This window comes from Perca fluviatilis, chromosome 24 (assembly GCF_010015445.1).
Source record: "Perca fluviatilis chromosome 24, GENO_Pfluv_1.0, whole genome shotgun sequence".
Classification (NCBI taxonomy): Eukaryota; Metazoa; Chordata; class Actinopteri; order Perciformes; family Percidae; genus Perca; species Perca fluviatilis.
The window spans coordinates 11,407,459-11,420,644 of NC_053135.1; the positions used below are offsets into that span (position 1 = coordinate 11,407,459).

The 13,186-nt window shown below is 43.4% G+C and overlaps 1 protein-coding gene across 7 annotated transcripts in view; it reads right to left on the minus strand.

Annotated features, from left to right (window-relative positions):
* The window catches only part of spega (striated muscle enriched protein kinase a), a 53,375-nt gene that overhangs the window by 18,907 nt on the left and 21,282 nt on the right, over positions 1 to 13,186 (minus strand). For all 7 annotated transcript variants that reach the window (XR_005638322.1, XM_039792785.1, XM_039792788.1 and 4 more), the window contains 15 exons: positions 12,942 to 13,089; positions 10,822 to 11,706; positions 10,166 to 10,620; positions 8,740 to 8,886; positions 8,010 to 8,192; positions 5,451 to 5,614; positions 4,846 to 4,934; positions 4,516 to 4,691; positions 3,809 to 3,995; positions 3,563 to 3,636; positions 1,700 to 1,858; positions 1,382 to 1,571; positions 903 to 1,132; positions 693 to 812; positions 490 to 594 (listed from right to left, as the gene is read on the minus strand). Coding sequence is in view for 6 of the 7 variants with exons in the window: in XM_039792785.1 (XP_039648719.1) it covers positions 490 to 594; positions 693 to 812; positions 903 to 1,132; positions 1,382 to 1,571; positions 1,700 to 1,858; positions 3,563 to 3,636; positions 3,809 to 3,995; positions 4,516 to 4,691; positions 4,846 to 4,934; positions 5,451 to 5,614; positions 8,010 to 8,192; positions 8,740 to 8,886; positions 10,166 to 10,620; positions 10,822 to 11,706; positions 12,942 to 13,089 (3,312 nt within the window). In the remaining variant the exon portion in view is untranslated. The remainder of the gene's footprint in view (positions 1 to 489; positions 595 to 692; positions 813 to 902; positions 1,133 to 1,381; positions 1,572 to 1,699; positions 1,859 to 3,562; positions 3,637 to 3,808; positions 3,996 to 4,515; positions 4,692 to 4,845; positions 4,935 to 5,450; positions 5,615 to 8,009; positions 8,193 to 8,739; positions 8,887 to 10,165; positions 10,621 to 10,821; positions 11,707 to 12,941; positions 13,090 to 13,186) is intronic.

The window sequence follows — 13,186 nt, forward strand, 5'->3', positions numbered from 1 at the left end:
GTCCACACGATACAAGCCTTTCGTGATCGCGCACGCGCTCCCACCCCCACCCCTCCTCCACGCAGTTGCTTGTAGCCAAGGAGGACATGGAGGATTAAGAGGTAATTTATCTTTGCCGAAATGAAAGTTTGAATTTTGCGGAGCTGACTGTCTTAATTTGCTTTGTAGCAACTCATTTTGGCAATGTTACGGACGTTCATATATAATAATAAAAATTCATTAAAAACTTTTTTATTCATTTATTTATTTTTTTTTAATCTGTGCTGATGACATGTAAAATCCAAAAGGGCCTTAAAACATCTCAGAATGAAAAGACAGCAAACATATAGGACACACATGCTATAAAGAGCTTACCCTGAAAGTTTTTTATTTCATTTTAGCTGTTTTTGTTAAAGCATTTCTCAAGATTGCAACAACAAAAACATATCACGAACGAAATTGTGTAATATTTTAGGCACAAAAAAAATGTAAATAAACTAATGAACCTACCAAATGAAGAGTCAACCCTCTTTGGTCTTTTCCAGCTGAGGCTTATAGTTTTCCCTGTGATGGCCTCAATCACTGGAGGACCATCAGGGGGTTCAGGAACAATATCTGATTTAAAATAAATACACAAATATAAACGTCATACGTACATATCACATTGGAAATGTTGTATTCTCTCAACTCAAACATTAAGCCTCCATCCGTACCTGTGACGTAAAGATGTGCATAGCAGGCTGCTTTGCCCAATTTATTGGAGATGACGGCCTTGTAGACGCCCCCATGAGCGTGACAAGCGCTCCGAATGACCATACTGTGGACATCCCTGTCTGAAGAACAGACACACATCTTTCTCATTTACTATAGCTCCCCCCCAAAAAATGGCTTCTCTTGGGTTTGAAATTTGGTTCTTTGCTTACGCTGGGACATTTTGCGTGCTTCGCTGCTCTCGATGCGCTTGCCGTTGTGGTACCAGGCGATGGTTGGGTAGGGCAGGCCCGCCACCTTGCATTTCAGCAGAGCCTCTTTGCCTTCAGTCACGTCCACATCAGCCAGAGGTTTGACGAAGTCTGGCATGGTCCTCTTTTCCACCTCACTCTCCAGCACCTCAGGCTCCTCGGGGATGGATGGCATCTTCTCCAACTTGGCCCTGGAGGAAGGAAGGAGCGATTTAAAGAATCTGAGAACGTACACTGAAAGATTGAGGGGTACATTTCATTGTTGACATTCACTTCTTTAGAAAGATTTCCTTCCTCCTGATTTTTCTTTGACCTTGAAAACAAAAAATGGCTCCTCTGACTTCTACACTGACAGCTTGGTTTTATTTCCCCCTTTCAAAGCCTTTTAAAATGCCACAATGGCTCATGGAGATGTTTTCCATATGAATTACTTCTCTTACATGTGAGGCAAGATGGCAGCGCGAGGTTCTTGCATGTAGAGCTCGGCGGTGCATTCAGACTTCCCGTGAATGTTTTGAGCGATTGCTGTGTAGAAGCCTTCTGTGTCGCTGCTAACATGGGTGATGACAAGCGAGTGACGACCCCCCTCTTGAAGGATGCAAACGTTATCGCTCTCCTCCACTCTTGTGTCTGAAAGCGTGGAAGCAAAAAAATAAAATAAAATTCAGATGAGGCATTTCCCCTGAAGAGTTCACAGCTGTTAGTTATCTGGAAACCCACACATATCAAATATCAGACCCAACACTGGAGATTCTTACCGAAATGCATCCAAGTGACTCGAGGAGCAGGTGATCCGCTCACTTTACAGTCAAACCGGGCAGTGCGGCCTTCGATGACTTCCAGGATGTCCAGCTTACGGGTGAACAGAGGCTCCTTGGATGGGGCCACCCTCAGGTTTGCGTTTGAGGTCAACTCCTCTGTAAATGCAATGACACGTACCTTAGCAACAAGTTTTTTTTCCAAGGCTTTTTTCAGCATCCTTAATGTATGTATTTTTTTAATCACTCCTTTTACTTTTAGCTTGAAAGCTATTGTGCGTAGTTTCTGTCGCCCCCCCATGAGGAATTCTACGTAATGACAACAACGCTGTCCACATGACGCAAGCCTTCAGTGGTTGCGCCACCCCTACCCCACCAGTTGCAAGTAAGCTCAAGTAGGAAACGGTGGATTCAAAAACATGATGGACTCATCAGAAGAGGTCATTATCTTTTAGTAATGTCTTCTTCGTCTCCGAAGCTGATCACTGCTGTTGTTCTTTTTGCAGCGGTGACGTAAAACGTATCACTAGAGCTTCTGCGTGAGAAAGTTGCCGGACGACACCATTTTGTAAACATAGCCATACTGAGAAACACCGAGAGAGAGTTTTGTGGAGCTGATAGGCAGCATTAGCTTTGTATCAACTCATTTGGCGATGGCTTAAATGTAACGGATGTTCATTAAAAAGGTGCTCTAAGCAATATCACGCTACAACATTTTTTTGTCACATACAGCAAACATCTCCTCACTATCCGCGAGCTGCCTGTCCCCTGAACACACTATAAAAAAAACATGGTCTCTGTAGACACAAACGGCAAGAAAAACAAACTGGGCCAACCTGCACCACCAAACATAACAAACAGTCTTCCAGCGTATAACCGCCAATAACCGACAAGAAAGATTTGAGGGGCGAGCTAGCCTCGTTTTGTTTGAAAATACTTCCAACGTCAACAAGAAGTGCCGTCACCCAACATCGCTTAGAGCACCTTTAATGTAATATAGTTGCGCAGTATAGGTTTAATATTCAATTATGTTGCGTCTCAAATCTAGTGAAGTTTGGAATCCAAATTTGTAAAGACTGGTGACAGTTCAAAAGGCAGAAAAGACAGAAACTGATGCAGCCTATATTCATAGATTTGTTTGGAACCAAGGAATGCAGGAAAATTGCACTCCAATTCTGGAGGTCACTCATGGTGGTGTTACTGACTCCAGATGACTTGATCTTGGCCCCTAGCCAAACTTTTCCCCACATATTGAAATCTGTTGACATATTTTCAAGTTATTTCTGTCATGATTGTGAGTTTCTGTTCCGTTTCCTGTTTTATTTTGTAGTTCGTCTTTCCTCACTCGTCTTGTCTAGTTTTACTTCCTGCCTTGTGTTTTCCCGCTTTTTTGGATTGTTCTGCCCAGCCCTGATGTGTTTCACCTGTTCCCCAGCCCTTGTGTCACCTTTCTCTTGTTTGCTCGTTACCTGGTGTATTTTAGTCTCTGTTCAGTCTTTGTCTCTTGTTGGCTCATTGTTTCTGTTGAGTGTTGTTGTTTGTCAGTGGATTGCTTGCTACTGTTTCTGTGTTTTTCCTGTTCCTGTTTTTGGGATTCTGCCTATTTCCAGTTTTTTGGGGATTTTGCCTGCTGTTACAGGACAGCTTCTGTTTGGTATGGACTGTTTTGAATTAAAATCCTAAAATCCATCTCTGCATTTGGGTCCTACATTCGCTGAAACTGTGTCAATTTCGCTAAAAGACAAACCAACAAACCAAAAGAAACACAACCATAACCTTACTAGCAGAGATATGATGAGCAGATATGAATATGCATTTTCCAACTTCTCCTAAACAACAGGGATAACGGTGTTTGTAGATCACCTTTGGCAGTGCTCAGCTTGCAAGTGTATGTTCCACTATCATCCTCGTGTACTGAATTTAGCAGCAGACGGCACCTGTAAGATTATACAAAACAGCCTTTTCAAAAACATTAATTCCAGAATATAAAACTTCCCGTTTTATGAACATTTATTTACAATAATTCAGACTAACGAAATAAAGAAGAAAAGAGTTAAACGCATATCGTAAACGTCACCAAAAGAGATTTTACAACACACACGAGCCCACCTCTTGCCATCAAAGTGCATTTTGCAGTTGAGCAGCGCTGGCTGGATCAGCTTCCCGTTCGAGAGCCAGTCCACGTCCACGTCTAGAGGTCCCGTAATGTGACACTCGAACATGGCCGACTCTCCAGCCCTCACCGCCACATCTTTTACCTGCCTGGTGATTTTCAGTGTGGTTTGTGCTGCAGACTCTGATACAGACATAGTCAGAAGCAGCAAAGAAAATATTACAACATATTTGTTAGAAGATTAAACTTAGTCTAATATCCACGACGTTCCACTTCCGGGATTGCTCCCTTGCCGCCGGAAATTCCGCTGGATGTCTTTCTTTTCGGCCGGATGTCCGTTACCTTTCTCTTTCTTTGAGTTGTAATTTTAAACTCCGGTGGATTTCTGAGGACTATGGTTAACTGCTCCTCCGATCTCTGCAGGGTAAATCCAGACAGCTAGCTAGACTATCTGTCCAATCAGAGTTTTCTGTTGCACGACTAAAACAACTTTTGAACGTACACATGTTCCAACAAAACAAGTTCCTTCTCGAGGCTATTTTGCAGCGGCACCGTGGCTCTGCTCGGCGCTTAGCACCGCGCAAGACAATTGTGACTGGTGTAAAGAAATGCCGCTGAACCTCCCATAGCGCTGCAGAGGAAGGTCCGGCAATGCGAGACTAGATTAAACTAGACAAGATCCATTTCATTCGTCACTACTCACCTCTGACCACCACTCTGCACTCCGCTTGCTCGGATCCGTACTTGTTGGCGATCTTGCAGACGTAAAGCCCTGCGTCTGACCTCTGAGCTGAGCTGATTTTCATTTCGCTGGTGCCGTCGTCTGTCTCTCGCACGGCGAAGCGCCCCGCTGTCTTCACCGGGACTCTGTCCTTCAACCTGGGGTCAATATAAAGTGGCCCATCACAGTGGTTTACACTCAGGTGTTTAATAGAGGGCCTTGGTGACAGGGTAACAGTAAGTGACCTTGGTTGAGACAATTATTATTTATTTTTTTTTGTCTGCAATGAAGCTTTTAGGAAAGATGTCTCACCAGTAAACCATGGGTTTGGGCTGCCCCTCCACCTTCGCTGAGATAACGACATCTTGACCGTGAGTTACCTCCTGGTCCCATGGTGCCACCTTTCAAAGGATCACAACATACTTATGTATAAATGCTTTTAGGATTTGAGGATGGTCATTATCAAATTTTAATTTAGAGCCTGAAACAATAAGTCTATTAATCATTAAACATTTATCTGCATCTGTTTTGGTAAAGTGTTTGAGTCACTTTTCAAGCAAATAGGCCATCTATCTAGATAGATAGATAGATAGATAGATTTCTATGATCATTTTCCCACAATTTTCAGGAATGAATTTCAAAAGTGGGTTTCAGTCAGTTGATTAAATTGGATTCAGAACTGTCCTTCAAGTGACATGATATCATGACAGTGCTCAAAATGGGTTCATTTATCAACCTCTTCCTCTCTTTCTGACAATGGTGTGATGAAGGAGTTAGATGTAGCGTGCTGCTTTGGGTCGGTACTGGGAAAATGAGCACAGTTTTGTGGCCACCCGGCATCCATAATGTTGACAGTCAGTCCTAAAGAACGGATTTGAAAAACAAAATCTACAATTTTGCCTCTGAGACTCTCCTACCTGAAATGAGGGAGGTTCTTTGAAGTGGACTCTTTTACTCGGAGCAGGCAAGTCCCCGAGCTCCATCGCCTCCTCCTGAGGGCTCAAGTCCTCCTCATCTGGCTGGGTCGGACTACTGACTTCAAAGGCCCTGGCTGGTTTCCCACATTGCATGTGGGTTGGCTCTGGAAGAAAAGAAAAAAACAGGAGAGAGAGATACTGGCCATAAGTATAATAGACTTTCAAGCAAACCTCAGCTTCATCTAATTCACCTTTACTCGTGTCTGTGAAAAAGTCAATTCTGATTTGCACACCTCTTAATTTGTGTAATTAAGTGCAAATTTCTTTGAAATATGGTTAACATGGCACAAGGGCGGCCTGTTAAACCTTTAGAGGGGAACAATCTGTCAGGGCTCTAATGTTTAGTCTTTGCTTTTCTGGAGATGACCGTCTTTGCCAAGATGAGCAGTTGGCAACATAGAGCGGTTATTTAAGAGATGAGTGGGCCACAAGTGTACGTACACGTGTGTGTACACACACACACACACACACACACACACACACACACACACACACACACACACACACACACACACACACACACACACACACACACACACACACACACACACACACACACACACACACACACACACACACACACACACACACACACACACACACAGCGTAGAGACCTCTCTGAAGTGACCGTAACTGAACAGATAATGAATTAATCCCTTAATCCCTGACCCAATCATTCGCTTATTCCCATGGAGTTCCAGAGCAGACACTGTGTCTGGACTCCTGGCAGCTTTTACTAAAGTCAGAATTAATTCACAGCTGGATAGAGAAATATAAAACACTGCCACCCTACAGCACCTCTCTTTAGAGTCCTCTGTCTTTCTCTTTCTGCCTTGTCACTTTCCTTTTGTCTGTGCTTTTCACTTTCTCTGCAAAACCTAAACCTCAGGCATCTGGCATAAACAGATAACACTGAAAATGAATAACATCTTTGGAATAGAATTAAGACATGTTCCTCTCTGAGGAGAAAACAACAGCAGAATGGATGAAGACAGGCCTGTCCACATGCGCAGGGGCAGGAAAATACATATAAACCTATGTAAGAACTGACTTACGGCAATTAAACATTCAAATTAAGAGATTCCCTCTAGAAAAACACAATTTGTGATAGCTTAGGTAGGTAGGTATTCTAATGAACGATCATCACGCTGACATTAAAAAGGTAAAATAACTGAATAACGTACCTAGAGTCACATCTCTGAGCCGCGTCTGTGCACCAGGGGATAAGTCCCGGGAGTATTTACACAAACCTGCCAACTCTTACACAACTGCTGCATAGTCCGAGCCAGCTAACCTTCCTCTATTCTCTCCTCTGCTTCCCGTCACAGCTATGTCCATAGCCTCTAACATTCCTGACATCCTGAAGCTTACACAATAGCATCTGGAAAGTTATATAGTGTGTATGTTCATTAAAGATTTTTTTTTTTTACTATAGTGGATGATGATATTGTGTAATGTGTAATGTGTAACCAGCTTTTGATCTTTTATGCAGAAATGACCAGAATACAGTGTTAATCTCCTTCACCATATTGAGTTTTGACATGCTTTGTAGCCTAGAAGTCATTCTCTTGCTCTATGTTGGCTTGCCCTGCCCAAAAAAAAATCTACTCCCAGCTAAACCAGCTAAAGTGACTCACGCTTTCTCCCAGCACATTCAGACAACTCCAACTCCAAGCCCTGAGGCGTGAAAATCTAGATCGAGATGAAAAACTCCCATGATTGCAGCAGTAATCTCACAAAGGGACATAAAGCAGACTGCAATTACCCGAGAGAACAAGAGGGTGGCTAAAAATACTCCTGCAAGTTAGACTCCACTGGCCTAATATGGCAACACAGGCCCCGTGCTGCTGGGGAGACAGTACGAGTGTATGCTCACATTTGTTGACAAAACTGGTGCAGTTTGCATTTACATGAACTGAATTAACACTCTGGGAGCGGTACAAGCTTTTCACAAACAGCTTACAATATAAACACACATCCACCGCAGGCACATCTTTAACGGAAACCTTTTTCCAAAAGGAATATTGATTTTGTTTACTCCCGATTCTGAATGCCATGCCTGCCTTTAAGACTCGGGAGACCTTTGTGTGATGGGGCAGGTCTGTGTTTTGAGTCCCCACACCGAGGGGAGCTCAGTGCCTTTAAGAATTAATGGGTTGTCATGGCAACTATCGCTGCGAGGAGGCCCGGTCGGGATGGTGAGCTCTAGCAGGCCTTTGTAGTCATTAAGACCGAATGTCAGGCGGAGGAGGACTGGCGGTGGATTACAGCCAATTTGTGTGTGTGTGTGTGTGTGTGTGTGTGTGTGTGTGTGTGTGTGTGTGTGTGTGTGTGTGTGTGTGTGTGTGTGAGTCAACGTGTTCATGTATTTCAAGCACGGCATCGTTTCCGTGTGCCTCAACGTCTCCGTCTTCACTTGAATTTGTGTTTGGGAATGTGACTCTGTAGCACCAAATCTCACAGCAAATCACTTTACGCGTCTTCCCGTCTCTGTCTCACCTGATTGGATAAAGAGCGTAGCGCTGCAGGACGCTCTGCCCGCTGTGTTGACAGCTGTGACGCAGTACGACCCTGCGTTGTTCGGCCTCAACTGCTTTATCACCAGACTGTGCCTCTCACCCTCAGCCCTAACCACGTGGAAGGCATCGCTTCGTATCTCCACGTTATTCTTCCTCCACGTCACTGAGAAGGCAGAGAAAAACACATTCACACCGATGACAAATATAATACAACCTCCCACAGAAGAAAATGGATCCAGCTGTATTGACTTTTTAAACTTATTTTTCATAATCTACTTTTAATCCTAATTTTCCAAAATAAAGAAACAAAAAACAAATAAATACATAAAAAACATAAAAAGAAAGAAACAAAATAGAAAATGACACAAAAAAACACAAAATGAGCCATCGTGCATATATCTATATTATTTTTAATAATATTCCATTATGTCACTGCTACTATATTGCACATATCTGTACATGTTGTTCATACATTATTCATATTACATAGCCATATTTATTCTGCTCTTATAACACTGCAATATATTTCTTGTCCTGCCTATGCACCACCTGTCTATACTTTGTATATCGCATTGCACTTTTCTGCTCTTTTTGCACTTCTGGTTGGAGGCAAATTGCATTTCATTGTCTTTGTACTTGTACTGTGCCACAATGACAGTAAAGTTGAAGCTAATCTAAACGTAATCAATAAAGCGTGTTCTCAGTGGTACCTGTAGGGGACGGACTCCCTGTGATGATGCATGTCAGTGTGATCTCAGAGCCGCTGGGTCCCTTGGTGTCCACAAGAGCCCTCTCAAACCTTGGGCCCTCAGCTGGATCCTCATCAGCAGACAGGTACGAGTCATCAGATGAGCCCCCTGAAAACAACAGGTCAGGTTTATGTGGGACTGCCTGATTTTAGAAATGGGTCAAGTCCCAAAATTAGTCATAAATTGGCCTATGTGGAAATGAGTTCTATTAATGAGTCTGAGCCCTGCGGCTAGTCTGTGTATTGGATTCATTCACAACATAATAGGTACATTATTTTGTTCAGTTTTAAATCCGTTTCTACATTTTTGTTTTGTGTGAAGTGATCACTCTGTAGTTGTTGTTTTTAGTGATACTGTGTTCATTTGATCTAATTATTTACTATACATCTTTTACTGTAAACTTTAAAACTGTTTTAATAAGCTTTACTAAAGTTTATTGGGATTTTTTTTACAGTTATGTACAGTTTTACAGTGCTATGGACCGTTTCTTTTTTTGTGTCCTGAATAAAGAATAAAGTAAAGTAGGTATACTTAGGCTCGGCTCTCCCAACCTTTTTGGCTTGTGACCCATAACAACTTGAAATGTCACCAGAGATCCATAAACAAACATGACATTTTAATAAGCTGTGAGCCCTTCAAGCTAAAAAAAAAGTAGTTTTTAGTTTTTTAGTGTTCAATTGAAATAATCTTAAATTAGCCAAAGACTTAACCCTAACTAACCTTAACTAACTAACTAACCCTTACTATCCAGTGTCGGAAAAAAAGCAAATGTAAGACAAATATTAGAATTTAGCAAACCGTTTTTCCTCTTTCCTAATTAGTTTATCATCTCATAACCCAACAAATGAATCTTGCAGGATCCCACCCTTACAGTAGGTTGGAAACGACTCACTTATGTTAATAGAACAGAAGTACTACTCAACATACTTAAAAGGAAAGTGGATCAAACATTGGGTCCACTAAATCCAGAAAAAAGATGGACATTGGACATCTAAATGGTAATTTCAAACGTGACATTTTGGGTTCAGTTGAGTTCAGGTTGGTCATGCAAGCAGCAGCCACTGTTGTATGAAATTGCCTGAGAGACCTGTCAATATAGCCAGAAATATACATCTCTATAACCCTAAAAAAAATATTAAAAATAAAAGCCACCTAGAAAGACAAAAGACAAAAACATTTCTCTCGTCTTGAGAGAAGTTTTCTCATTGACTTTGGTGCAGTCCAAGTGTTTTTGGAGCCAGCAGCTGGTGGCCATTAAGTGAACTGCGTCATTACACAGTTGTGAATTGGCTTAACCATCTGTGGTGGCTTCTGCTAGTTTTGGCTTAATCTAGATTTTTACGAAGACAATCATTATAAAATATGTAAGCCTAAACCCTAACCCTACCTTCCTCTGGAGACTTGGGTTGAACAGAACGGCCTTGCTTGCTCTTGCGAACTTTCCCCTCTTTCTTTCTGGTCTTGCTTCTCTCGTTGCTCCTGCCTGCAGCACATTCTGTCTCCATGGGTTCACCTTCCACCAGGATGGTGGGGATGTTGACTTTCAAGGTCGGAGGCGTCCGCCCCGCTTCCGCCTTCCTCCTTTTTAGGAGAGGGCTGACGGAAGGAGTGGGTGATGGGGTGAGCCTGGGGGGCTTGGATGGGAACTGGGACCCTGGTTCCCTCATGGTTATTGGGGATGCTCTCTTCCCACTCGGGCTTGGTGATCTATGATCTGCTTCCTTGTCCATCTTTGTCTCCCTGTTTGAATCCATCCCCAGATCTCCGGTGGGGGATGAGAATTTTTGAGACACGGCAACAAGTGCGTTTTTGTCAGCTGCCGGAGAGCTTTGTCGGGTTTCCCTGTGTGCAAAGACAAAAAAAAGAAAAAGAAAAAAAAAGTGTGGCATAAATATTCAAGAAGTGTTAAATGAATTTCAATTTTGTGTCCAGTTCAATTTTGTCGACAAATAACAAATCAAATCTTTCTAAAAGAAAAATACCAAAGACACACATGCATACGATTTTAAAAACACACAAAAGTAAAAATAATCTCCTCCAAACCTGGCGAGTCTTGTCCTTGTGGCTGTTGGCAATGGTTGCCCTGGTAACTGGTGAACTGGTGCCGTCTCCATGGTAACAGAGACTTTCCCTGTGCTTCCTCGTGATGAGCTATCCACTGGTTTCCCCTGTGAATCTGGCTGTGTCATCTTTTCAGGGACCTTCCTTTCATTCCCCAGACCTTTGCCTTGGGCCTGTGGAGAAATCTGCAATCTGCTGTCCCCTTCCCTCTCCCCAGCTTTTTTGTCCTCCAGGGCTCGCTCCCTTGCCTCCAACTTTTTAACCACTTGGGGAGGAATGGGCTCTATTTTGCCCGTGGTCAGCCTCTCTTTCTGCGACAGCTGCTCAGTGGAATACGCCTTTTTCAGGCTTGGTTTCCCCACAAGTTTCTTGATCCTCTGGAGCTCTTCGGCAAACTTGCTCTGGTAGCTCTGGACCATCTGGGAGTAGCTTGTCTTGTCCTCCAAAGAAGAGGCCCGTTGCTTGAACAGTACTCGCTTCTGGGCTGCGCCCTGCAGGATTCGGTCCTCCCCTTCGCTGGGGCCTCCTGTCTTCTTCCCGCTGTCGTCTGAGGAAGCTGCTCCTCCAAATCGAGATCCTGATCCAGCTCTGACTCCCCCTGGCAGATCCACACTAGCCCTTCGCTCCTCAAAAGCACAGACCTTGTCAAAGATCTTGGGCCCAGCACGAGCCAGTTTGGGTGTCATGACAACACTGTTGACACTTGATGCCTGGTCGGTCTTCGATGATTGGGGATCCGACGGTTTGGTTTTATCTGGGTCTTGGTCTTGGGTACGGAGGTTGTTATTTTGCGAACTGAGAGGTGGCTGGGGAGAAGACAGGGGGACAGGGGAGGAGAGGCCCTGTGATCTGTCAGCAGTTTGACTCCTAGAGGGGGGAGGATTGTAGGAAAATTGAGGTGTGAAGTTAGAGCTCTGGTGCAGCTGCCGTAGGCGTTGGAAAAGCAATAAAGAAGCAGATAAAAGTCCATTTGCGTCAATTTGTCTTATTTTTTTCATATTCACCAGTGAGTTCCTTGTGTTTTGCCTGTGCTCTTTGCATCTCATTTTCAGAGAGCAACACACCAGACAGTGTAAAATGAAATGGCAGGTAAAAGGTATAAAATAATGTTGCCCACTTTAAGATTTCACACAATCTTAAGAACTTAATCGAACTGGTGAAGTGGAAGACACCCTAAGACACTAATAATTGGAAATGATAGGCATTTAGCAGCAACAAAGTTGCAGATTTACCACATTAACTCTTACAAAAAAGGCAAGAAAAAAAGACCCCTGCTTTAACTTCAAATACAAAAACAGCATGCCTAAAAAGAAGCTGTGAATCACATGATCATTAATTTTCTGAGAACATTCATGCTAATATTAGCTCGGATCAAAGCCAGCAACCCATGCATGCCACAGCAGACCTATAAAGATATGGTGTTGATCCAAAAGTGAGGGGTGGCTCTACAAAACATGCAGTGGGTAAAAAGAGTAATCACAGTTTTCAAAAGTGCTGAATAATACATTAGCAGACCGTACCAGTGTGTCCTCTCTAATGGCTCTGAGAAATATTACCAGTGATATTTTTTTAAGACCTGCGATCATTGTTAGATTGAAACCAAACCACACTCACAGCAATAAAAACAAACAGAGTCGAAGGAAAGTGTGACATCAAAATAAAAATGGGAAGTAAAAACACTGTATGAAAAAAGCTTGAATATAAGAAATAAGAGTTAAAAAAAAAAAAATGAATAGCTTTTGTAACTTGGATTACATACGGAGTACAATTTTTGCGAGTTGGGTCTATGGAGGATGTAATGTCGTGTCTTGTCTTATGTGTCGGTTTTCATCGCAATTTGGGGTTTGTGGCCAGTCTTTTTTTTTTTGTTTTATAGTGGAATCCTAAAAAGAAAAAATGCCATGTGCTATAGCGGCATCGAAAATGTCCTCCCTCTGTAGAGGCTGAACATGCTCCCATAGTAGTCGCTGCCTACGGAAACACTTTCCTCTGACCCTTGAACAGGCCGTGCCAGGTTAGCGTGAGACGCCCGGATCAGCGGTTCCACACCCAGGTGACGGACAGGGGGGGCCCCCTCAGCGGGAGCCCCGCCGAGGGCTTGCCTGGCAGGGTTTGGGTCCAAGTGGGGCCCTGGAGGGCGGGAGCCCAGAGCGCGGAGCTCTCGCTCCACTACAGGGTCATAGGCGCCAGGTAGGGTGGCTCTGCGATCTGAAGCGTCTGGGTTATAGTCCATCATCCCGCCTCCCTCAACTGGGGAAAGAGAGAGAGAGACTCAGTAATTTCCTAAAACAGCCTTTTGGCTACACAGGCAGTGCTGGGATAGTACAATCAATTCATGGTTGCGTTC